The 27505-nt window shown below is 39.1% G+C and overlaps 3 protein-coding genes and 1 pseudogene across 3 annotated transcripts; 2 read left to right on the plus strand and 2 right to left on the minus strand.

Annotated features, from left to right (window-relative positions):
- LOC107158661 overlaps window positions 1-520 on the plus strand; it is a 46724-nt pseudogene extending 46204 nt beyond the window's left edge.
- A 2215-nt stretch (window positions 521-2735) lies between these two features.
- On the minus strand, window positions 2736-3665 carry LOC107158670 (olfactory receptor 4X2-like). Its single transcript, XM_015505157.1, has one exon. It carries the CDS (start codon window positions 3663-3665, stop codon window positions 2736-2738), a length of 930 nt encoding a protein of 309 aa, XP_015360643.1.
- A 14426-nt stretch (window positions 3666-18091) lies between these two features.
- On the plus strand, window positions 18092-19024 carry LOC107158680 (olfactory receptor 4B1-like). Its single transcript, XM_015505167.1, has one exon. The coding sequence runs from the start codon at window positions 18092-18094 to the stop codon at window positions 19022-19024; it is 933 nt and encodes a 310-aa protein (XP_015360653.1).
- Window positions 19025-24724: 5700 nt separating this feature from the next.
- Window positions 24725-25654, minus strand: LOC107158688 (olfactory receptor 4B1-like). Its single transcript, XM_015505179.1, has one exon. The coding sequence runs from the start codon at window positions 25652-25654 to the stop codon at window positions 24725-24727; it is 930 nt and encodes a 309-aa protein (XP_015360665.1).
- Window positions 25655-27505: the final 1851 nt, after the last annotated feature.

Consider the following 27505-nt stretch of genomic DNA (forward strand, 5'->3'; position numbering starts at 1 on the left):
CCTGGCTGGGGGGGGGGGGCTTCATCCACTCCATGATGCAGGTTCCCATCACCATCCCACTGCCCTTCTGTGGTCCCAATGTGATGGACCACTATTTCTGTGACCTCCATCCCTTTTTCAAGCTAGCCTGCAAGGACACCTTTGTGGAGGGGTTCATTGTGTTGCCAACAGTGGATTAATCTCCATCTTCTCCCTCACCATCTTGGTGTCCTCCTACATCGTCATCCTGTTCACCCTGAGGAACCGCTCTGCAGAGGGGAGGCACAAAGCCCCGTCCACCTTCGCCTCTCACATCACAGTGGTCATCTTGTTTTTTGGACCTGCCATCTTCATCTACATGCGGCCCTCATCCACCTTCACTGGGGACAAACTGGTGGCTGTGTTCTACACGGTCATCACCCCCATGCTGAACCCCATCATCTACACACTCAGAAATGCAGAGGTGAAAATCACCATGAGGAAGCTGTGGGCCAGAAGGAGAACCCAGGGATGGGAACATGATAGAAAGAAGTATGCCTGATTATTATGTGTTTAAAATGCATTTTTAGTGGGGTATTTTAGAATGGCAGCAACAAATATCAGACTTAATGTTACTATAGCTTTGATTCTCCTTGGTTACCAGGATACCCTGGTGTAACATTTGAGGAGTAGAGGTGAGGAATTCTTCCTGAATCTTATGGAACATGGTTGGCTCCATGATATCCAATAATATAATGGGTTTGGATAATTGGAAGGCTCAAACCAAGGCAAATGCAAAGTGGAGAATTCTACAAATGTCTTGTAGGTTAAAATCACTTCCTCACTTTCTTCCTCCCTTTGAAGTAATTTATATGTTTATGAGGGCACAATGTGATGTTTCAATACATGTGTGAAATGGGTAATGATCAGATCAGATCAGATATCAATCACCTAATACAGTTATCATGTGTTTGTGTTGGGAACATTCAAAATTCTCTCCACCAATTATTATGAAATATTAATTAATTACTGTCACCCATAGTTATTCCACTATGCTATCCCAAAGTACTGTCTACTTGCATCCCTTTACAGAGGACTTTTTGATAAATGTTTTGTAAATTGAAATCACTTATCCTTCCTTCCTCTTTTTCTCCCTTCTGTTTTTCCCTATATCAAATGTTTATGTGTTGTTGAATTCAGTTTGCTGCTATTTTGTTGAAAAAAAGTTTTTTTTGGTAATACCGGAGATTGAATTGGGGACCTTACATATGTTAAAGCAAGTGCTCACTGTCACAAGCTGTCCGTGGGCTATATTTGAACTATTGCACATAGTAGCCTCCTGAGGGCATAAGGCTGGCAGTGGGAACTCCCTGTGGTACCCCCCACAGGGATTGACCACCTGATGCAGGTGAACTTCCCCGTCAACCTCTGTGGAAGATTCCACACAGCACCTGAGATGGGTGTGACTGCCAAGATGTCCATCAACCTGCTGACTGCAAGAAATCACGAAGCAAGACTCGGCCCTAGAAACCTTATCCCTGCCTTTGATGGACCCCCTTAAATAAACCACCGGAACCTTTTTGTCTTTTGTCTAGTTCCAGAACCTATGTGGACTAGATCTAACATGGGCTTCATTTTCTGTAAATACTTCTGAGTATTTGTGCTTTGTTATTTACTAATTATTTGAGATTGTAAGGCTTAAGGTGGCTTGGATTATCCAGGGCAGGAAGAAAGACCCCTTAATGAGATGCTGGCCATTGTCCCTCCGATACTTTACCACCAAGCTATATCCCCAACTCTAAATTAAATGTAGTTTATTTACCTCATCATGTTTTAGAATTTTTCTTATATGGCTAATGAAGAAGTCAATCAAAAACTTACTGGGGAAAAGGAAGAACAGTGGAATGAATCTGACCTAACTCTCCTATGTGCACATAGGAATATACTACAGTGAATCTCACCATCATGTATATCCACAAGACAAAAATTATAAGTAGCCAAGAGATCAGTCGAGTAGAAGAAAGGAAATAGGGGGAGGGAAGAGAGGAGGGATAGAAGGAGTTCTGGTTCAAAATTAGAGTAAATTATATTTCATGCTTTCATAATTAGGTTAACATGAATCCTAATGCTATATATAACTAAAAAAAAATAAGAAAAACTCACTCTGTTGAAGTCTCTCTCTCGTTCTTTCTTTCCTCTCCCTCCCTCCCTCCCTTTCTTTATTTCTTTCTTGCAGTACCAAGGACCAAACCCAAGGCCTCATATAGGTCAGGAAAGAACTAACTCTACCCCTGAGCTATATCTCTTGCCTCCATGAAAAGTGTTGAATGTGTGCTTGTCAGGAATATTGGTCAGTAGTTTTCCTTTTTTACTGACTCGTTGTCTGGATTTGATTTAAGGGTGATGCTGGTCTTGGAGAAGGAATCTAAAGAGTTCCCTTCTTTTCAACAGTTTTGAGTAGTCAGAGTAGAGTTACTCTTTAGGAGAGTAAATTCACCATAGAAAATGAGTCCAAAAATCATAAGTTAGTATAAGATTTCTATTCAAGGATATTTAAAGGAGTATTACTTATAGTACTAAAAATTAGAAGCAACTGAAAATTATAAGGTATATTCAGTACATCCCTAAGAGGAAACACTTTACAAGTGATTAAAAGGACATTTTTATAGGCAGACACCAGATAAGGTAACTCTAGAATTAATCTCCTTCTACTCATTTTGCCCCTTGAGTTAGGACTAGCATCATTAAAATACAAGGCTAGTACCAAGGCTCAGCCTCTATGTCCCATCTAGTTTCATTGTCCTGATCCACAGCCTCTTCATGGCCTTCTTTATTTCAGCATTTCTCAGGGAGTAGATGACAGGGTTGAGGAGTGGGGTCACCACTGTGTAGAACACGGCTACCATCTTGTCTGCAGGCAGAGTGGTCGAAGGCCTCAGATAGATGAAGACACAGGGTACAAAGAACAACATGACCACGGTGATGTGGGACCCACAGGTGGAGAGGGCTTTGCGCCTCCCCTCAGAGCTCCGAGTTCTCAGATGAAGCAGGATGACCGCATAGGACACCAAGAGGACCAGAAAGCTGATCACAGACAGGGTCCCCCCATTAGCAACAATCAGCAGACCAATGAGGAGAGTGTCTGAGCAGGCCAGTTGGAGCAAGGGGAGCACATCACAGAAATAGTGGTCAATCACATTGGGGCCACAGAAGGGCAGCTGGAAGACGAGAAGGATCTGGGAAAGGGAATGCAGAAATGCTCCCACCCATGCCATTCCCACCAGGACCATGCACACCTGCTGGTTCATGATGGTGGTGTAGTTGAGGGGCTTGCAGATGGCCACATAGCGGTCATAGGCCATCACTGTGAGCAGGAAAATCTCAGTGCCTGCAAAGAAGTGCATGAAGAAAAATTGTGCCAAGCAGCCCCACAGAGGTATGGTTTTCCTAACAGTCAGCAGATCTGAGAGGAGTTTTGGGACTATAGTAGAGGAGTAGCAGATCTCTACGAAGGACAGGTAGCTGAGGAAGAAGTACATGGGGGATCCCAGACTTCTGCTGGTCATGACAGTGAGCACAATGAGGGAATTCCCCAGGATAATGGCCACGTACAAGAGCAGAAAAATCACAAAGCAAACTCTTTGCACATCCTGATTAGGAGACAGTCCCAGAAAAATGAATTCAGTCACGTTGTATGTATTGGCCATGAGGTCACCACCAAGAGGCAGCTATTTGGGTGGTGTGACCTGAAATGATAGAAAACAAAAGACTTCTTCATGAACTGGGTGAGTTACATAGACACTTGCCTGTCTGAGATCTTATGAACTAGATATTGAAAGAAAAGTCCTCTGCATAGAAGAAGGGAAGAGCATTCCAAGAATGGGGAGAGCAACTGTAGATGCATTGTGTGTGGCTGGATTAAAATGACAACAGCAAATCAAACTGTTCAGAGAGATTGGTGCTAGTGTAAGAAGGGCTGTTACAAATTTTGGGATTTATTCTGCAGAAAATAAAAAGTCATGAAGAACGTTTGTCAAGTGGAAAATAAAATCATTTTGTATGCAGAAGTTGGACTAGTGGAAACAGAGCATGAAGGGGGTAACCTAGTAAAAATACACCACATCTCCTGGTTGGACAATGTGGGCACACAGGACAGTGTGGCTGGGTCTCTGTAGTACATCTTTCTATTGCCTTGGCTAATTGTATTACCTGTCACTGCATTACACTTATATTTACTTGCTTTGTAAAACTGGTTTCCAAAACACTGTTTTCACCCTGTCCACATGCCCTTCAGAGTCTTCAGAAGAGATGTCCCTGGACTCAGTGCCTCGAAGAGGACCTCAAAGCTTTGTCTGAGGTCCTCTTATTTCTAATCCCCATCCTATTTCTTGTCCTCTAAACATGTCTCTGTGTGACCTTATTGCTTTCTAAGGATCATTCAATCCACGCATGATTCTCCTCACGGGCACTTTTCATTTCCTCCAACCATTATGTATCCAATGCCACCAAAATTTCTACACCCCTCTCCAGGGCCCACTCAATCTCTGAATCATCCCTCTCTACCTCCTAGTCTCTCAACACCTTGTTATCACCAGGATTCTCCACTGACTGATATGCAGGTAGTCCTTCTCCTTTCTGGACTGTGTCTGAGCTAGCTGAGGTCAACATCTATGAACTGTGGTCTCACATAATGAGAGTCCAGAGCACCTGAGACAGGGAGCCCGAGGACTTGCCCTCCTGCCACAAAGCTTCCTTTCTCCAGTGATAGAGACAGGCTGAGGTGGTTAAGCACCATCAGGACCCAGAGGAAACTCACAGAGAGAACTTACAACACAGAAACAAAGAGAAGGCAAGGTTCATAGTAAGTTCTTAGATTCCTGGGCTATTCTCCCAAGCCATTCATGGGAGACAGCTTATGTCTGCTAACAGTCTGGTCTCCTGGGGTCAGATGCATGTGTTTTTCAGATAGTATCTATGTGATATCTTGAAAGTTATTCTCTTCTTTCCTTCCTAGACTAACCTCCCAGGTGCTATACAAGAGAACTAAGAACCCTGGCATCTCAGCCTTAAATTCATGCTGTTTAAAATGGACACCTGTCCTCCCTTCCTTAGTTCCTTTGTCCCCCCCCACCTATACTGGATTGAACTAAGGGCCCAACACATGACAGGTAAGGATTCTAACACTGACCTATACCCTCGGTCTTTTATTTTTTATTTTGAGACATGATATCCCTACATTCCCTAGAGAGATGTACAACTAGGGATTCTCCTGATTGAGATTAAGGCTAGCACCACTGCATCCACCTAGAGAGTTATTTAACCTCTTCCACACTCACGGCTCAACTAACATGCAGATCTTACCTACCTCAGAGATAGACGCCATGACTCCCTCTCAGAGTTCCATCCCAGGTAAGTTATTTTCCCTTCCTCTGTGCTGCCTTGGATCAAAGGGCTTCACACTGGAGTATATTGTTTTGTGTGGCCACCTACCTACTGCAGTGTGGGCCTCCTAAAGGAGAGACTGCATCTTCTCACCATGCCATCTCCACCACATGCTTACTTCTGTGACCACCAACTAATAGCACTCAGTGAGTGCCAGGGGTTGAGTGACCTTGGGTGGGTGTCTTCCATGGCCTTCTAAGCACAGTATTTGCTATATCATAGTTTTCCAGTAGATCTTGAAAGAACAAAGGGCTCCAAGGACCAAGACCATATCTTCTCCATTCCCGAATCTCAGAGTGTGGCACAAAGCTACCTTCAACACTCACACAAGAAACTTTGTAAAACATCATATGCCTCAGGGACCCCATTCCTGTGCTTTAAGAGTGAAATCAATCATCACATACCAAAGAAGCCCATGTTCACACAACAAAACTGATACCAGTGTTTCTAGTCTTTGCTGAACTCACCACAGTGACCTTTTCTGTTCTGAAGTCAGAGATGCAAATTCCTCCTTGGGCACAGCTCTGGGCTCTGGGAAGCTGCCAGTTAGCCAGTGGAGAAGCATTAGGCCAATCTAGGACCAGAACACCTGCTCGCCAGGAATCTTAACACGGGGTGATGTGCTCCCCTTGCAGCTTTAGACTTGTGAAAGTGGGAGACTGAGTCACCAGGGTCCCAGATCCACCTGATCTTAAAAACCAAGTAGACTTGCCTCCCAGGTGCTCCACAGAGAACTAAGAACCCTGGCAGCTCAGCCTTCAGTCAAGCTCTTTAAAAAGGACACCTGCGGGGAAGGCATGATCAGGTGAGAGGAGGTCTCCAGGGATCTGTACCTTTCTCCTTCCTAATCAGGCAGACGGTCTCAGGAGAAGCAGGACCTGCACAAGCCTAGTAGGAAAAAAATAATCGGGAAATGTGAACAAATTAAATTCACCCAGAATTCACAGAGTACTCACCTGCATGGCATTGTCCACAAGGCAATGATCCTTCTCCTGCTCATCAAGAGCTTGATCCTGGGGCTTGATATAAAATGACAGTACTCAAGAGGGTGGGTCCAAGGCTTAGGGAAACTGAAATAGCACATCTCAAAGCCTGTGGTGTGGAGGAGGAATAGATGGGTGGTTCCCAGCCAGGGGTGATTTATCCCAGAGGACACTGGGTAATGTGTGGAGCCATTGGCTGAGGTCCAAGCTGGCTGGTGAGGGAGGGGCTGCTGACAGGAAGCAGGGAGAGCCCAGGGAAGCTGTGACACATCCTACTATCCAAGACTGTCCACATAGAAGAGTACCCAGCCCAGTGTCCAAAGGACTGTCCTGGAGATGTCCAGCTATAGCGGAAGCAGATTTGCTCTGAATTCATAAGCATTGAAATGAGGTGTGGAGAACATGGGGATTCCTTACAGTGCTTTGACCTTACAGTGCTGTGTGTGTTGTAAATTTAGGGTGATGGAATGTCTTAGAGATGGCACAGGAGAACTTTGTAAAATGAATGGGCTCTATGTAAGTGTTACTAATGTCAACTTAGACTTGAATCAAAGTGTCCCAAGTGTCAACTAATGACTAAGGAGAAAACTATGATGAAGCATTTTATGATTTAGGATAATGTTTGACAAGATTGCTTTCCTACCTGTAATAACTGAGTTAATCATTGTCCTTCACAAAGAAAGATACCTAGGGTAGAAGTTTAGCACGTAATTACATCAAAGCCTGGATCATTCATGCAAAACCTCTATATATTCTGCAATACATTCTCATGAAATTGAAATTTCTGCAAAAATCTGCCAACCAAAGTATTGTCATATCGAAAGGTTTGGATCTTTGATAAAACTAAGTGAGATCAATTTTAATATGAATATTTGAGTGTTTGTTATAGGGAAACTACATTTTAAAACTTATTTGTATTGTTAGACTATGCCTGCTTACTTAAAACTATGAATTTTTTTTTGACTTCAGAGTTTGATTTTATTTCCTATGCTGGTAAAGATTATTAACCCATTGACTGCTATCTTAGTTTTTCCAGTTCCAATTAGATCCCAAACCTTTTCTTTTCAGAAATAGGAATATATTTATTCACACCTTTCCTTGTGAAAAATTTATTTGGCATGTATAATAAATTAATGACTTTAAGTTCATTTGTTCTTTTTTAAAAAATATTTATTTTTTAGTTGTAGTTGGATACAATACCTTTATTTTATTTATTTATTTTTATGTGGTGCTGAGGTTCGAATCCAGGGCCTCGCACATCCTAGGCAAGGGATCTACCACTGAGCCACAACCCCAGCCCATCATTTGTTCATTACACAAATGAAAAATGTAAAAACACCCATTGTAGCAGAGTTTATTTACCACAGTCAAATACTGAAATCATTGAAAAGGATACCAATAGGAGAATTTTTTTTTTATTGTGGTGATTTTGTGAAATGGAATACTACTTACAAATTACCAGGAAGAACAATTTCTTGGAGGCCACAACACAGATGACTCTCCAAAACCTTACACTGAGACAATGGAGCCAGATAGAAGAGTGTAGGTGCTTCATGCTTGCATTCAGAGGAAGATAGGGAGAGGCTAAAGAATTCCATGATGATAGAAATTAGATGAGTGAGTACCAGTTGGCCAACCAGGGTTAGAGATTACCTGGGAGGAGTCATGAGTAGTTCCTGGAGTGATAGAAATATTTCCTTTTAGTTGGGATGTTGGCTCCACAGTGTATAAATTTCTCAACAATTATTGAATTTATTGGAATGCGAAAATTTATTGGACTCAAGGTCTTGACATTCCATTGAATCACAGAATTTCAGTTGTTCATGAGGTTCCATGAACATTAAGTGGTAGATTTGGATTTTGTTCAGTCAGTGGGGCATCAGAGTCAAATCCTCATCTACTTTACATGTGCACCACCCTCCATGAAACCACCTCACCAAACCCCCTGTGGTGAACTCTCCTTCCTCACATCTAAGCATATCATGTAATTCCATTCTCTTTTGCCAATGCTCACTTTCCCAGCTTTTTTTTTTTTTTTTTTTGCATATAGGGGTAGACCCCTGACCTCGTTTTGGCCAATAAGAATGAAAAAAATAAAAAAAAAGAACTTTTGCTAGAGATTTCTCATAACTATTTTTCAAAATGTGATCTGGGACTTTACCGCCCTACATATGAAGATATAATGCTTGGAGCAGCTGCTGTACTGCTTCTTGTAACCATGAGGACAGCCTAGAAAGCCAAGCAGGTGTCAACCCAGTCTGCCATCATCACAGAATTAAAATTATCCTGGAACCATTGACCTCCAAACTTCTTGAATCAGCAATACATGATTATGTGGCTTCCACCAAGTCTGGACAATCTTTTCCTATAAAGTGAGACAGTAAGTATTTAGGGTTTTGCAGACTATATAGTCTGTCAGATGCTTGATTTTGCCCATGTAGCATGGAAACAGACACAGATAACATGTAAAGTACAGACATGACTGTCATCCAATAAAACTGTGCTGTGAAGATTAATATTTGAATTTCATGCTAACTTTTATGTGTCACGAAACCTTCTTCATCTGGTTATTTTTTTCTCATCTGTTAAAAAATGCATCTCTAGCAATTAGAGAAATGCAAATCAAAACTACTCTAAGATTTCATCTCACTCCTGTCAGAATGGCAGCTGTTAAGAATAAAACAACAATAAGTATTGGTGAGGATGTGGGGGAAAATGCACACTCATACATTGATGGTGGGACTGCAAATTGGTGCAGCCAATATGTAAAGCAGTATGGAGAATCCTTGGAAAACTTGGAATGGAACCACCATTTGACCCAGCTATCCCACTCTTTGGTCTATACCTAAAGGACTTAAAACCAGCACACTATAGGGACACAGCCACATCAATGTTTATAGCAGCACAATTTATAGTAGCTAAACTGTGGAACTAACCTAGATGCCCTTCGATAGATGAATGGATAAAAAAAATGTGGCATATATCCACAATGGGATATTACTCAGTAATAAAAGAGAATAAAATCAAGACAGTTTCAGGTAAATGGATAAGTTGGAGAATATAATGCTAAGTAAAGTTAGCCAATCCCCCCAAAACAAATGCTGAATGTTTTCTCTGATTTAAGGTTGCTGATTCATAACATTGTTGGGAGGGGCATGGGAGAATTAGATAAACTCTAGATAGGGAAAAGGGAGGGAGGGGAGTGGAGGGGGCATGGGGATAGGAAAGATGTTGGAATGGGAAGGTCATCATTACCCTAAGTACATGTATGAAGACACGAATCGTGTGACTCTACTTTGTGTACAACCAGAGATATGAAAAATCGTGCTCTATATGTGTAATATGAATCATAATGCATTCTTATGTAATATATAACAAATAAAAACATCTAAAAAAAACCCTGCACCGGCATTAATACTTAATGGTGAATTATGGGGAACTTTCTCCTAAGATTAGAGATAAGACAAATATGTTCTCTTTTACCATTTCTATTGAATATTATTCTTGCTATAACATTTCTATATTTAATTTCTAAATAATTAAATTTCCCAATACCTATTTGTAAACCTAAAAAAAAAAAAAAGTAAGAGCCTTTCTTATGTCACAGTGCCACAGTGCACACAGGAACAAGAAGTGAGATTGTTTTGACTGAAGCCACTCTTCACCAGGTTGAAACAAACGCAGTCCTAGCTACATCACTTCCTTCCCTGAGACCCCAGGTAACTACTGTTTAGAAAGACAAGAGCCTTTCGAAATTGTTCAGATGTAGATGATAATGGTTAATAATGGCCATCTTCCACCCTTCCAGATATTTGCCTTTAAGAATTCCCTTCTTACTCCTGAAATTAACCTCCTACCATGGAATTTCAGGCAAGAGAACCGGGCTAATGGGAAGAAGGCACCCAAGAAAGGAGAGAATCTGTCCTGGGGTCTCCCAAGATCATTCTGGTAAGGAGAACTGGCCACAGCATGGTCTTTTGTCTGCAAGTGCCACAATCCTTCTATCTATCACTACATGCTAACCCCAGAGGTGCAGTGAGTACAGCCAAGGTCACACTGCTGAGAGGTGACTGGGTGGGATTGCATTTCATGGGATCCGTCCTCCATTCTAAACACTGTGCAGTGCTGATTACTGCAGAAGAGGGAGAAGGTGTCCCATTGTGACCACACTGGAAACTACTGACCACTAGGACAGGACTTGAAGTCCTAGCGTGAGGTTAAAGTGGCCCATTTAGCCTGCAGGAAAACAGAGGCAGGTGAACTCTGCTCCTTCACAGTTGACTGATCTCAGGTCGCACTTTGAGTCACCTGCTCCGGGTGTTCCTGGCTCATGTTTTCACTCCATCCTCGAGTTCTCCTCTAGCCCCTGGAGCTCCTCATGGCAGTTTTCAGCCTCACGTTTCTCCATGTGCAGATGATGGGATTCAGCTTGGGAGTGATGACCATGAAGAGCACAGCCACCAGTTTGTCCTCAGTGACTGTAGAGGAGAGCTGTTTTTAGAGGAAATGGCAGGCTCAGCAATCTGCTGGGCATGTAGCTCAGAGGTGGCGTGCTTGCCTAGCATGAGAGAGGCAGTGAGTTCAACCCTCAGGATCACAAACAAAACAGAACAAAAACCCAAGATGACTGTGTTAGTTACCTTTCCACTGCTCTGAAAACATTCCTAATGTGAACAGACCTAGGGAGCAAAATTTTATTTTGGCTCATGGTTGTTTGGCCATGTTGCTTTAACCTCTGGTGACATGGGACATCACGGCAGGAGTGCATGATGGAGGAAGCCTGCTCACCCCATGGTAACTGAGAACTAAGAGAGACAGAAGGGGGCCATGTCCCAATGCTCACTTTGAGGTCATAACACCAGTGACCCAAATCCATCCTGTAGGCCTCCCTTCCTGAAGGTTTTGCCATCTCTCAATACTGTGTAGACCATTTATCAACACTTTATTTAACACATGGGTCTTTGTGTCACATTCCTGCTCTAAATTTTAGTAATGACCATTGTGATGTGAAAAGATCAGGTGAAGAGAGCTGTTCATCCCTCCTCTTCAGAAGTCTTCCTCAAGTTAGCCAGGATGACAGTGTAGCAAGACAGCAGGATGAGGATGGAGAAAACACAGATCAACTCACTGTTGGTCAACACAGTAACCTTGTCAGTAAAGCTCTCAGCCCAGGTAATCTGTTTTAAATTTTTTTTATTTGTTCTTTTTAGTTATACATGGAATATATTTTGAGATATCATACATACATGGGGTATAACTTCACATTCTGTGGTTGTACATGATGTGGAGTTACACTGATCATATATTCATATATGGACATAGGAAGTTATGTCCATTTCATTCTCCACTCTTTCTCATTCCTATCCTCCCCCGGTTCCCCCTCTCCTCCCCAATCCAATATGGTGAATCTCCACTTCTCCTCCTGACTTGTGTGTTAGCATCTGCACATCACAGAGAACATTTGGCCTTTGGTTTTTTGGGGATTGGTTTATTTCACTTAGCATGATTGCCCCCAGATCCATCCACCTACCAGTAAATGCCATAATTTTATTCTTCTTTATGGTGACTAATATTCCATTGTGTATATATACCACATTTTCTTTATCCACTCATCTGTTGAAGGACACCTAGGTTGGTTCCATATCTTACCTATTGTGAATTGAGCTGCTATAAACATTCATGGGACTTGTCACTATAGTATGCTGTTTTTAAATCCTTTGTATATATACCAAGGGGTGGGATAACTGGGTCAAATGCTAATTCCATTCCAAGTTTCCTGAGGAATCTCCATACTGCTTTCCATAGTGGTTGCACCAATTTGCAGTCCCACCTACAATGTATGAGTGTATCTTTTCCCCCACATTGTTACCAACATTTATTGTTACTTGTATTCTATTTTTTAAATTTTTTTTTAGTTTGTAGATGGACACAATACCTTTATTACTTATTTTTGTGGTGCTGAGGATCAAACTCAGTGCCTCACACATGTGAAGCAATCGCTCTGTCACTGAGCTACAATCCCAGCCCCCATTATTTGTATTCTTGATAATTGCCATTCCAACTAGAATGAGATGAAATTTCAGTGTAGTCTTAATATTTATGTCTCTAATTGTTAGTGATGTTGAACATTTTTCATATATTTGTTGATTAATTATATTTCTTCTTCTGTGAAGTGTCTGCTCAGGTCCTTTGCTCATTTACTGATTGGGTTATTTGTTTTACTGGTGTTAAGTTTTTTGAGTTCATAACCTTGAGGTTAATGCTTTATCTGAGGTGCAGGTGAAAAAAGAGTTTCTCCCATTCTGTAGGTTCTCTGTTCATGTTCTTGATTATTTCCTTTGCTGCAAAGAAGCTTTTTAGTTTGATACTATACCATTTATTGATTCTTGATTTTACTTCTTGCACTTGAGGATTCTTGTTGAGGAATTTGGTTCCTCTGTCAATATTATGGAAAGTTAGGCCTACATTTTCTTCTAGTAGGTTCAGGGTCTCTTGTTTATTCTTTGTGGTTTATAAACACTTATTAGTCAACCATTCAGTCAATATGTACTAAATAACACTTACTATTGGTAATCTAACACTTCAAATGATTCAAATTTATTTACTTTTATTATTAGAAAATAAAGCTCAGAGAAATGGTTATTTTCCCATGATCACAGAGAAAACAGTGAATGATCCTGGCACAAGAGGCCCTTTCTTATTATCTTACACAAATTAATTTCTAACAGCTTTCCCTATCATCTTAGTTTATTTTTTGTCATAACTGTGAAAGTTGGTTACCACCTGACTTACACATCAAGTTTTGTTCATTTGTTGTCTGTCTCTCCCTCCATGAAGTCTTGGAGGGGATATGAAGGTTTTAACCTCCATGAATCTAGGAGCCTTTTTTCCCTGAATGGCAAAGACCCAGTACTTAGAACAGTGATTGGTACTTCATAGGATACATTACTCTCTGTTGAATAAATGGATGGCTGAATAAGTAAGTAAATGAACAGTGAATGAATGACATCTTTGGGAGGAAATTCTTACCATATTCCATGATCATGACCACTATCATCATTGGGCGGAGAATTACTGAATTTAAACATGAGTGTTACACATGATCACAGACTGCTAGAGTAGAATGGTGAGTGATGAACTCTGTCATCTCATATGGAAATGGACACACAGGAGAGTGAGAAGGGAAGAGGTGCAAGGGCCTGGGAAAAACTAGAGAGTCGGTCCCTTGCCAAAACACAGCTAGTGCCCTGGTGTCTGTCTCCATAACCACTGCTGTGTTTGTTCACTGTTAGTTCTTGTATTTATTTTCAGTTGACCAGTCTCTGCATGAGAGCGTTCCCATGTGTGTTACTTTCAACTTTCTTCATTGACTTCCTTGTTTTTAGGTGAAAAAAAAAATGATTCTGTTGCTGTCACTAAAGCAATTGAAATAGATTTTGACCTTCCTTCAAGTCACAGTTTATTTGCACATTTTTACTCTAGAGAAAAGAAATTCCATCGGGGAAGTTGGTCCCTTGATTGCAGTGTTAGTGTAATAAGTAGTTTAAGGATCTCAGTAATTCATCACAACCTTTGGACTACAAAGTGGTGTGTAGATGTTCATGTCAAAAAAGACCTTAAAATCTTTGGTTTTGCTGATGTGTATGGTTCTTGTTTATTTCTAAAATGTTACAAATCCAAATCTTGATACAGATCCTTTGAATTTTCCTTTGTGGCTTACCTTAGACTTAATCTTCTTTGTTTTCTAACAGTTCCCATGAACATTGTTCGTTTTCCTTTGTAAGAGAAGGAGATCTTTGAATTGCAGTAGCACCTACCACCTACTCCATTAGAAGACAGCCTAATGCTGGGGAAAGAGCACTTATATTTGAGTTAGAACGTGGCAAGTAACTAGTGTATGAGATTGGCAGCCAGTGAATGTGTCTGTTACCTCATCTATAATCAAAGGGAATTATCTGTGAAAATTCTTCCATCACTATTCTCAGAGTGTCTCGGCTGAGTGTGACCTGGTCTTTGTCCACTGGGGATGTTGAGTGAGTATCTGCTGTGTGGTAACATAGCCCAGGGCACTTTCTTGTTCAAGGACCAGAATTTGCAGGGAGGGAACTAATACCCCTCGCTATCCTTGTTTTCTCAGAACATCTCCTTGAGTAATCTCCTATCTCAGTGGAGTGTCTAGCTTCATGCTGAATTGGAGTCTCCTGAGAGGATTGGAGAGCTACCTGGTCCAATTTTTTGTTCCAAGGCAATATAAAACCACACCAGCTCTTCTGACCCAAAGGTAGGTGCTGTGACTAGAAATAAGGCATAAAGTTTCTAAGCAGCCATAGGATGTTGGGCAACTTGAATATGTACTTAGAGTCACAAGAGCTCATTTGTGCAATGAGTTGGTTATATTTGATAAATTATTTTTTTGGGAACTGAATAATGAATTAAATTGATCATTTTTTAAAAGAGAGAGAGAGAGAGAGAGAGAGAGAGAGAGAGAGAGAAATTTTTAATATTTATTTTTCAGTTTTCGGCAGACACAACATCTTTGTTTGTATGTGGTGCTGAGGATTGAACCCGGGCCACATGCATGCCAGGCGAATGCACTACCGCTTGAGCCACATCCCCAGCCCAAATTGATCATTTTTATTGCAATTAAATGTACACAGGAAAAAAATTGGGTGACTTTTAAATACCTTTATTATTTTGAATTCTGTAAAGTAGCATTTGGGAATCACCATGTGGGAACCTGTGCTTGGGGTAGAGCTTCCCTTACTGCACCCTAGTGTCAGTCACACTTGCAAGTCAAGCTGTTTTTTATATATTTTTGTGTATCATTTAGCTCTGGTTCAAAGACCAGTCAGTTGCTTGACCCTGGCCACCTTTACTTTCTGAACTTCTAGGTGAGGCAGTATTGGCTGGGGGGGTTGGGTAGGTATTTCTCGATAGGTAAATGGAGATATGGTGGTTACAGGTAGCAGAAAGGGGAATTGAAAGAGAAAAGACAGATGATAGGAAAGGAAGGATAAGTTTCGAGGAAAAGGGTCATCAGTTGTTTCTTTGTTGGAGATAAAGTCTGGAAAAATGAGATGCTCCATAATTATCTTCTTATCTCTGAGTGATTTCTGAGATTGATTTTTTTTAGTATATTTTCCTTAATTTCTCCACTGAGTCAAAAACAGATCAAGTTCAAACTCAGATAAGAGGGTATGTGTTTGTATGGGTCAAATGAATGAATGTACCTTTGATTGCTAATAAAGGTTGTATTTAATTTTCACAATGTATTATGCATTGATCCAAAGACCTACCATTCAGTGGATATACAGTCTATTATCAAATACTGATTTGCACTTTTCTATGCTGGCCCCTTTTGCTTTGTGCCATGCATTCTGTACATACTGTGTCCTTGCTAATGGAACATGGTATTGTGAAAAAGCACGGGACCTGTGGTTGGGCTGCCTGCTTTCCAATCCTGGCTCCAATACTATGAAGTCTTTGGCAACTTACTTTACTTCTTGGTTTGTCTGTTTTCCTATGTGTAAAAAAGGGGTAATAATAAGTAGACTACTTCACAGATTTCTTGTGAAAAAATGAATGAATAAATGTCTATAGAGTACTTGTAAATTGTGTGGAATATGGTAAGTATTATTGAGATACCAGCTATTACTATCTACCAAAAATGTAAATAATAGATTTAAGAAACTATCAGACATATTTTTGAGTGCAAGAATACTGTATTTCTTGGTAAGTGATATAGAGCAGAAGCTACAATTACAAAACAATTTGTTAATTGCTATGAAAGGTATATGATGATATATCCTTGTTAGCTTTTTGTAGCCATGACCAAAATACTTAACAAGAACAACTTAGGTGAAGACAAGTTGCTTTGTTCATGGCAACTGAGATGGAGGTGTATATATGATACATTCTTTATCCATTCATCTGTTGATGGACATCTGAACTAATCCCATAACTTTGCTATTGTAAATTGTGCATGCGCATCTATTTCTTATAGATTTAGAAAATTTTTATATGTTGGAACTACTGAGTATTTTCATATACATTGAGTATTTTTCCCATTGGATCATTTGTATAATGACCTTTTTATGCATAAATTTTTGTTGTTTAAAAGTTGTGTGTGTGTGTGTGTGTGTGTGTAGTCAAAATCTAGCATTTATGTCCAAGTTCTAAAGGCATTTCTACCATCAAATTATGATCACATTCACCAATTCTACTTGTTATTCTTTAATAATTTAAATTCTCATTCTTAAATGTTTAATTTGGAATTTATTTTTATGGTAGTATATAGTTGGTCATCAAATATACATTTCCCCTAAAGGTTGTACCAATTGTTCCTCTATTATCTTTTGAGCATTCTTTCTTAAATCTACTTGGCTATGGCAAATGTTTCATCATGTCAGTTTTTGAGAATTATATTTCTTTCTCATCCATTATTAAACTTTTTTAAATACAGCCACTAAAACAAAACAAAATAAAACAAAAAAACCAACAATATCTGAAGGACAAACACTTCATTAATTTTTTAGTATGATTATAGCTGTTATTTTTCCTTGTAGATGAACTTTAGCATAATTTTGTTTAATTATAGAAAGAAATTTCATTGGATTATAGTTGAGAATGCATATTTTGGGATTAATTAAAGAAGAATTGAAATTTACAGAGAATTGAAGCAATTTCTTATCTTGTCTTTTACTATTTAAAAACATGATTTCATAAATTATTTTGTGATGACATGTGTCTTCTCTTGCATTAATATAACATTATTTTATGTTCTTCACTAGAGTTTTAGGATTTTTCTCTCTGAGTATTTTACATTTCTAATGCTTTATATTTATAAAAAGTTTCTTACTGTTATACATGCAATATTTTTCAGTTGTGCTTTCTAATCAGTGATTCCATTTGAAGTTTCTCATTATTTTACTCATTATTTATTATTATTATTATTATTGCTCATAAATGGTTTAATCCATTCATGGGTTAATGGATTAATAGACAATTGAGGAAGAATTATAAAAGGAAGTCTTTGGCATGCTTGCTGTGCTCACCATGTGATGCTCTCTACCATGCTATGACTCACAGAGAAGGCCACCACAAAGTGTTGTGTAGAGACCCAGGCCACACTTTTGGACTTCACAGCCTACAGAATTGTGCACTAATTAACCTCTAATTTTTATGATGTTCCCAGTCTAAGGCATCCAGGTATAGCAACAAAAAATGGATCAAGACATTCCCTGGAGCAAACATGAAAGCAACAAGGAACACAGGACCAGAAGTGGATCAGGGGGATTCCCCAAGAGGAAGAGCTATCAAAATGCAAGATAGGTAATAGAAATATAGGCTATTTACTTCAATGGCTCCCACATTCAGAATATCTTGTAGTGAATGAGAAAGATGTCTGGGCTCAAGGTCAGAAAGATTGGTTCTGAGCCCCGGAATTCACCACTTTTCTCTGTAACCTTGGGAAAATGACTATAGCTCTGAACTTCCACTTAAAATTAGTAAAATTAAATAAATTAAAATAATACAAAGTGTTAGATTGCTAACATTTAATGGTAAATGAGTACTTACTGAACTGATGAGTCTATTATAGATTGGTTTACACTGTCTTATGTGCTTAAATGAGCTGAATCAGAGCTAAAAATCATTGCTCTATTGCAGGCTTTTCACTATCTGATGTCCAGAACACTTGAATTGGATCTATGGCCAGTACAAATAATGTGACTGAGTTAATCATCACTGGCCTTTTCCAGGATCCAGAGGTGCAGAGAGTGTGCTTTGTGTTGTTTCTCCCCGTGTACCTGACCACTGTGGTGGGCAATGGCCTCATTGTTGTGACAGTCAGTGTCAGTAAGAGTCTGCATTCCCCCATGTACTTCTTCCTTGGCTACCTGTCCCTGGTGGAGATAACATACTCCTCTACGATAGTCCCTAAATTCATCACTGACTTACTTGTTAAGGTCAAAACCATCTCTCTAAAGGGCTGTCTGGCCCAGATCTTCTTTTCCCACTTTTTTGGGGTCACTGAGATCCTTTTGCTTATGGTGATGGCTTATGACCGCTACGTGGCCATCTGCAAGCCTCTTCATTACATGAACATTATTAGTCGTCAACTGTGTCACATGCTGGTGGCTGGTTCCTGGCTGGGGGGCTTCATCCACTCCATAATTCAGGTTATCATCACCATCCCACTGCCCTTCTGTGGTCCCAATGTGATGGACCACTATTTCTGTGACCTGCAGCCTTTATTCAAGCTAGCCTGCAAGGACACCTTTGTGGAGGGGGTTGTTGTGTTGGCCAACAGTGGATTAATCTCCGTCTTCTCCCTTGTTATCTTGGTGACTTCCTATATTGTCATCCTGTTCAACCTGAGGAACCGCTCTGCAGAGGGGAGGTGCAAAGCCCTGTCCACCTGTGCCTCTCACATCACAGTGGTCATCTTGTTTTTTGGACCTGCCATCTTCATCTACATGCGGCCCTCGTCCACCTTCACTGTGGACAAACTGGTGGCTGTGTTCTACACGGTCATCACCCCCATGCTGAACCCCATCATCTACACACTCAGAAACGCAGAGGTGAAAGTCGCCATGAGGAAGCTGTGGGCCAGAAAGGAGAACTCAGGGATGGGAACATGATAAATAATATGTGTATGATTTTTGTCTTTCTTGGAATGGATTTTAAGTTTTGTATGATTTTCAAGAATGGCAACAACAAATATAAGAACTTCATGTTATTGCTAGGACAATTCTCCTTAGTAACTAGGACTCCCTCGTATATTGGTATAATGGTCCAAGGACAGAGGTCAAATATTCTTGCTGAACCTCATGGAACTTGGTGATTCTCTGATATCCAATAATAGAATGGTTTGGGTAATTGGAGGGACAAATCAAATGTAAATGCAAGGATAATATTTTGATGAATGTTTTGTAGGCTAAAATTACTTTCTTGCTTCCTTTTCTTCTTTTATTCTTCCTTCAATAGCAATTTTATATATTTGTGGGGGACAGTGTGACATTTCAATATATGTATACAATGTGTAATGTTCAAATTAGGGTAAAAATATATAGATAAGATCAGACAATTATCATTTCTTGTGTTGGGTAAGCTGTCATTGTCTCCACTTGTTATCCATGAAATATTCATTAATTGTGTCACCCAAAGCCATTGTACTGTGTGATAGAACTTTAAGAGCTATTTCTTCTATCTACCTGTATTGCTAAAAAGAGCTCATTGCTTGGGCTGGGGTTGTGGCTCAGCAGTAGAGCGCTTGCCTAGCACGTGCGAAGCCCTGGGTTCGATCCTCAGCACCACATAAAAATAAATAAATAAAACAAAGGCATTGTGTCCAACTACAATTCCAAAATAAAAATATTAAAAAAGACATCATTGCTTAAAATCTGTTCCTTTCCTTGTTTCCTCCCTTTTTAATCTCCTTCCTTTCTTTCATTCTCCCTTTGTTCAACATCCTTCATGATAACAACTTGTACTTCACATAAAAGAAGACCATCCACAGGAATTATTAGGGCATATTTGGGTATGAAATTATAAATATTTTTTTCTCTTCCAATATGGACAAGAGTATCTTTAAAATTTTCAATTCTTCTTGCTGGATCTTGGCATCTAATACCATAGCCATGTGATCATGGTCATCAGAAAAGTCCCTAGAGTTCTTTTGACATGTTGACTCACAAGGTAGAATTGGGACATCTCACGGTGTCCAACATTGATAAACAAAAACAATATCAAAATGGCATCAGTGGTACTTATCAATTGGGGAAAGTGAAGTCAAATTTATTCATAAAAAGGAATTTTTTTACCTTATCTGGAAGTAGAAATCATAGAATGTTAGACAATATTTACTGACCTAATTAGAGCATGAAGGTGGGGGTTATACTGTCTGTGTGTTTTCATTCTAGAACCATGTCCCTTATTTTTACTGGCCATGGCACATTTATTTCTTTTTAATGCTTGTTAGTATTTCTTGTTGAAGAGATATGAAAGTCTGGGTCTGTGCTGTTGTTTCACCTCTCGGGATCTCCATGAAACTCACCCTCTCACATCATTGTGAACAATTTAGAGAGTATCACAGAATTGGCCAATTTTGGAATTCCATGGAGTGGCACTGAGTTTGCATTGCATCCACCAACCTTTTCTGAGGATCAGGTGAAATGCATGCATCCTCCCTGGGAGAGTGATGCAGCATCCTGGGTGTGCTAGAGGCCTTGAAGATCGTTCCCTTTCTCCTGTAGGCACTAGTTCAGAATGTAGGTGAGTAGTAGTTGTAAGGTCCAGGATATCTTCATTTTCCTTGCAGTCTCCCCTAATCATACCCATGGATGGCCATTATTAATCCCTGAAAAAAAATGCTGCTTGTTCTACCTGAAATGACTTCACCTTCCTTTTTATACATTTTTCAGTTTGTATCAGTCAGCTTTCCACTGCTGTGATCAGAGTGCCTGACAACAACTTAGAGGAGGAAAATTTATTATGAGCTCATGGTTTCAGTGGTTTTATCCATGATCAGCTGACTCATTCCATTGCCCTGGACCCAAGATGAGGCAGATCATCATGGCAGAAGGGCCTGGCAGAGAAAAATTGTTCCCCATATGGCAAACAGGAAGAAGAAGAAGAAGAAGGAGAAGAAGGAGAAGAAGGAGAAGAAGAAGAAGAAGGAGGAGGAGGAGGAGGAGGAGGAGGAGGAGGAGGAGGAGGAGGAGAAGGAAGAGAGAGAGAGAGAGAGAGAGAGAGAGAGAAAGAGAGAGAGAAAAGAAGGAATCAGGGACAAATATGATTCAGCTCACATTGACTTATTTCTTCCAGCTACAACATATGTGCTACAGTTGCCACCCATTAGTCCATTGAAATTATTTATCCACAAAATGGATTAATCCACTATGAGTTTACAACTCTCATAATCTAGTCATTTCACTTTTGCACATTGTTATACCACCTGTTACATCAATAGATTACTTAAGTAAATGATGGTACACCCAGTCAATGAATACCATGAAACTTAAGAAAAAAATGAGAGTTTTCCTAGTATCAATATAAAAAAAAATCTCTACTATGCATTGTTAAATCAGTCAACAATTTTTATCTCTCTTTATATAGCATTTTATTATTTACATAAAGGTGGATATAAATAAGAAACCACCTATATACATGCATTTGCTTAAAGAAACTCTGAAAAAATATAAGAAACTAAGTAAAGTAGGAAAAGGAAAGGAAAAATGGAGAAAAGAATGGAAAGAAACTTTTCACTTGTGTACCTGTTCATTTTGTTTATTCTTCAAACCTTATGAATATATTACCTGGGCACTAATTAAATTTAAATTTTAAGTAGTTTTAAGGCAACATATGAATTTACAATAAGATATTGTAAATACAAAACTAATGGGATAAATCAGTAGAATATAGAATTATAATTTATAAAACTGTAAGCTTCTAAAATTTTAATTTCTAAAAATTTTGTAAATAAGGCTAAAAACAAAACATTAGAACACCTGTCTTCACAAAAAAAATCAAAGAATGCAAATTGTACAATGTTTTCCCCTTAATTTGCAAAATATTTAAAACTTGTATTGTAAAATAATTTGACTTACAGAAATGTTGAAAAGTAGAAAGAATGCCTATTTTCCTTTAATCCAAATTCCACAAATATTAGTATTTTTCCATATTTTCATTGTCATTCATTCTTAACGAATAAAGATATACAGTCAAAGGGATGGATATGAAATGAGCAGTATTTAAGAGGGTAGGTCTAATTATTATTGGAGCACATGCCCACCTGGAAAAAATAAAAATTATATTACCCAGGCTTCTTTATAACTTTGAGGGGACATGTACTGATTTGGTCACTTCTTTTATAAGGATGACAGGAACTTGGCATTGAGAATGGAGTTCCAACAACTCTCTGGGGCCATAAGGTAAACACTGGAATGGAAGTTATTAAGGATGGAGAAACATGATAAAGAGAATGTTTCTACTCTGAATCTTTTTTTTTTTTTTTTTACTTCTGTCTTTTTTTTTCAGATCCTGATCTTCGCAGGCAAAAACCTAACCTAAACAACATTTGGACTCTAAAACTATATATTAGGAATAATGAATTCATATTTCATTGACTTCACAGGATTTCCATGAGACTCCAGTGAAGTAAAAGATGTGAAATGGCTTTGGAATAATAATAACAAGGTATTATGCAAATATAAGGCATATCAATTACAATATTAACAAATCCAAATATGGCTTCCAGGCATACCCACACAGTTTGGAAAGTTGGTATTGTTTTACTGCGAGATAATGTGTAAATACCTCTTCTATGTCTATGTCTTGGTTATATCTCAATAATAAAATCCTTTCATTCCAAGGGACCACACATCTGACTTAAGCCCTTCCAAATGATGAAGACAAATGTTGACACAATCTTGACTCTACTCATTCAGCCGCAATTGAGTGTCTGTCATCTGTCAGTCATCGTGCCAACTGCAAAGTCACATGGAAAAGGGCACAGACACAAGAAGGGGTGAAGAAGTGAGGCTGAAACTCAATCTGACCCAGGTAAGTTTGGTTAACACTTAAGAAATCATGCCCAGGTGGGATGGATGTTCCTCTTCTATACTTGGAACTATATTATTCTTTGCTTGAGAAAATAAAACCAAGAATGAAGAGAAATAGCACGGCAGTTGACTGATAATAAAACTCATCAAAAGAGACAAAACACCATATATTTAATCCTTTTACATTCACTGTTTCCAAGAATTTCAAAGATACACAAAAAGTTTCAAACTACACAAAATCTGCCCCACAAATACATTGCTCATTATAGACATCAACAAGACATAAGAACTACAAATTTATAAAGGGTTGATGGAATCATGTTTTGATAGATCAAAAGTTCAGGACATTACTCATGTGGTAATTCACCTACGCTAGCAAATTGCAATGTGAGGAATGAAATTGCAGTGAATTGGCCCCAGACCTTAGGTACGGGAATACATATGCAAATAGGATCCATTCTCTGCCTTCAAGGACTCCAAGGGTAGTCTGTCCCTCATTCGAAATTCCCAGGCATTCACACCCCAGCTCTGCCTTCTATCCATCAGAGGGAGATGAAAACTGGGTCTGCTCTTAGGAAAACTATGACATTAGGACAACCATCCTGCTCTTTGCCCTGAATTTCCAAGACAAGGTTACAGAATCATGGAAAATTTCGTTGCCTATCTCACGTTATCCAGTCATTCAGTGGTAGATTTGGATTTTATTCAGTCAATCTGGTGACACAGTCAAATCTTTAACTACTTTGCTATGCCCAGGTGCACCAATCTCCAAGAAACCATCTTACCAAACCTCCTATGGACAGCACTCCCTCCTTCAAGGCAGACCCTGAGGTTGTTCTAATAGCAATGTGCCCAGTCAGGGCAGAAACTCTGCCTCATCTAAGCCCATCACGTAATCCCAACATCATTTCCCAATGCTCTCTTTCCCAGCCTCCTTTGCATGTAGGGTGACCTCATGACCTCTTTCTGCTAAAAAAAAAAAAAAAAAAAAAAAAAAACCCTCAAATTTTGCTGAAACATTTCTCAGAATTATTTCTCAAATAAGGAATGGGCCTTTCCCACTCTTCCTATGAAGAAGATATGAAGCCTGAAGCAGCTGCCATTCGCATCTTGCATCCTAGGATGACAACATAGAGAGCCGAGGAGGCACCAATCCATGTGCTGCAGTTATAGAATTAGGAAAACATCAAACCATTGATCTGCAAAGTTTTAATTTAGAAAACAAAACATGATTCTGTGGCTTTTTTCTGTAAAGTTAGATAATAAATATTTTGTGCTTTGCAGACTATGCAGCCTCTGTCATGGCTGCTCAATTTCATGTAGCATGGAGATAAACACAGATAACAAGTCAAATCAACATGGCTTCCTGGGACTCCTCCAAGATAACACCGATAAGGAGAACCGGCCAAAACATGGACTTTGGTCTCCAAGTGCCGTGATACTTCCCCCTACCACTACATGTTAACCTCAGAGGTGAAATGAAGACAGCCAGGGTGACACTGCTGAGAGGTGACTCGGTAAAGTTCCATTTCACATGATCCATTCCTAAATTCTAAACACTTTGAAGTGCTGACTATTGGAGAAGACACGGAAAGCATCCCAATGTGAACACAGTACCATATACAGATAGCTATGACAGGGTTTGAAATGATATCATGGAGCTAATGTAACTCATTAGAAATACAACAAAATGAGGAACAGGTGAACTTTTGCTCTGGTCCTTCACGGTTGACTGAAATCAGATTGCACTTTTACTCACCCTGTTTCATGTTTTCATTTTTATCCTATCCTCGAGTTCACTTTTTTGCCCCACAACTTCCTAATGGCATTTTTCACCTCTGCATTTCTGAGTGTATATATGATGGGGTTCAGCATGGGGGTGATGACCGTGTAGAACAAGGCCACCAGTTTGTCCTCAGTGTAGGTTGAGGCGGGCCTCAAGTAGAGGAAGATGGCAGGTCCAAAAAACAAGATGACCACCGTGATGTGAGAGGCGCAGGTGGACAGGGCTTTGCGCCTCCCCTCTGCAGAGTGGTTCTTCAGGTTGAATAGGATGACGATGTAGGAGGACACCAAGAAGAGGAAGGAGAATACAGAGAACAATCCACTGTTGACGAACATAATAATGCCAACCACAAATGTGTCTGCACAGGCGATCTTAAATAAAGGATGAAGGTCACAGAAATAATGGTCAATCACATTGGGACCACAGAAGGGCAATGGGATGGTGATAAAAATCTGAATAATGGAGTGAAAAAAGCCCCCCAGCCAGGAACCAACCACCAGACGGTGGCACACAGGATGGCTCATGATTGCTGTGTAGTAAAGGGGTTTGCAGATGGCCACGTAGCGGTCATAGGCCATCACAGCAAGCAGTAGGGTCTCAGTGACCCCAAAGAAATGGAAGAAGAAGATCTGGACCAGGCAGCCCTTCAGGGAGATGGTTTTAACCTTGGCAAGTAAGTCAGTGATGAATTTAGGGACCACAGTAGAGGAGTAACAGATCTCCACCAGGGAGAGGTAGCTAAGGAAGAAGTACATGGGGGAGCGCAGACTCTTACTGACACTGACCGTCACAACAATGAGGCCATTGCCCACCACAGTGGCCAGGTACATGGGGAGAAACAACACAAAGCACACTCTCTGCACCTCTGGGTCCCGGAAAAGGCCTGTGATAATCAACTCAGTCACGTTATTTGCACTGGCCATGGATTCAGTTCAAGTGTGCTTGATGCCTGCAATAGAGCAAACAGTGATTGTAACACAAACTCATCCCATTTATACCACTTTAGAGAGTGAAAACCAGTTTACTACATGCTTATTACTCAACCATTCATTTAGCCCCTTATTACTCAAGTCAATACTTGTTTGTCCAAGCTCGTTTGAGTGCGTGGCTGTGACTGAAAGCAAAATTCCTAAGATGGAAACAAGGGTGAAACAAAACTCAGTTAAATCAGACACAGAAAGACAAGTACCACAGTTCTCTCTCATACGTGGAAATTAAAAAAAAAAAAAGATTCTACCTTAATGTAGAATAGTGATTACTTGAAAATTGGAAATGGAGTAGGGAGACGACTAGATTTGATGATTAGTGCACAATGTATGCATACGTTTAAATATCACAATGAACTCCATTAAAATGGACAATTAAGATATGTTAATCAAAATAAAATACATATAAACATTTTGAACTACTAGCAAGAAGAGAGTTCAAATTAAATTACTAGTTAGAAAACACAACTGACAAATATTACATCTACAATCGGTGAGAAAATTTTTAAAAGACAAAAGCCTTAAAATGTGAAATGCACATAAAGACAAAACCATAAAAATCTACTGAAGGATATCAATCAACAAGTGAATTAATTGAAAAGCAAATTTATATCCATCACACAAAAGATTTAATCATGTTTTTCAATAACAAAACTCAATGATTTATGTTCTAATTCCTCCTAATTTAAATTTTCCTTAATCTAAAAATACATGCATTGTTTCATTGCTACATTGTTGTCAAGAAAAATCAAGTGTGATCATTTTATGTGATATGACAAAATTATTCTAAAGTTATGTGCATTAAAATATTCTAAAACCACTAAAACATACTAAAAAAGATTAATGATGTTAGTTTTCCCTTCAAATGTTGCTTTTTAAAGTGACTACAAGTTAAAGCATAAGGGGTAGATGATTAGGGAAAAAAAAAAAAGAGAGAGAGAAATGAATTACAGTAGATGTGGTAGAGAGAGAAGATGGGAGGGGAGGGGAGGGGGGATAGGAAGGGGATAGGAAAGGCAGCAGAATACAACAGACACTAGTATGGCAGTATTATAAACGTGGATGTATAACCAATGTGATCCTGCAATCTGTACACGTGGTAAAAATAAGAATTCATAACCCACATCAAACGTATGAAATATGATATGTCAAGATCATTGTAATGTTTTGAGCAACCAATAAAAAAGTTTTCTCAATTAAAAATTATATATGAGAATCAATCATGTAAAAGTATAAATAGGATTTATTGTTCAAGATATGATGTTAAATCAATTGCTATGCCTTTGGGGAAGAAATTAAATTTGATGACCAGACTTTCACTCCCATGAAAAAAATTATGAATTAAAGAATTAAAAATAAAAATTAGAATTTTTAAAAAACACAAAAAGGACTTGGTGATCATAATATGAAGGCAGAAAGACCTTTAGAAGTTTGACATAAATGATAGTAGATAATATTTGGCTATAAAAAAAACCTAAAACTTTTGAAGAAAGTCAAAAAAGCATAAAAAAGTCATTATTTATATGATAAAATCAGAAAAATGCTAAAATATTTATGAGAAGACTCAAAGTTCACTATTTAAAAAATCTTTCATATCTATAAGAAATGTTCATGCATCCCGGTGGAAAAGTAAAGGTTATGAATAGGAAAATCATGAAAGAGTAACAAGATCAATATACATATGCAAGAACATTCAGCTTCATGAATAATCAAACAAATGTCCACAAAACATGACAAATACCACTTTTAATATAAGTAAAAGTGGTTCTTGGAAAGTTAGTGAGGATA

Source organism: Marmota marmota, unplaced genomic scaffold (assembly GCF_001458135.2).
Source record: "Marmota marmota marmota unplaced genomic scaffold, marMar, whole genome shotgun sequence".
In the NCBI taxonomy this organism is placed as follows: Eukaryota; Metazoa; Chordata; class Mammalia; order Rodentia; family Sciuridae; genus Marmota; species Marmota marmota.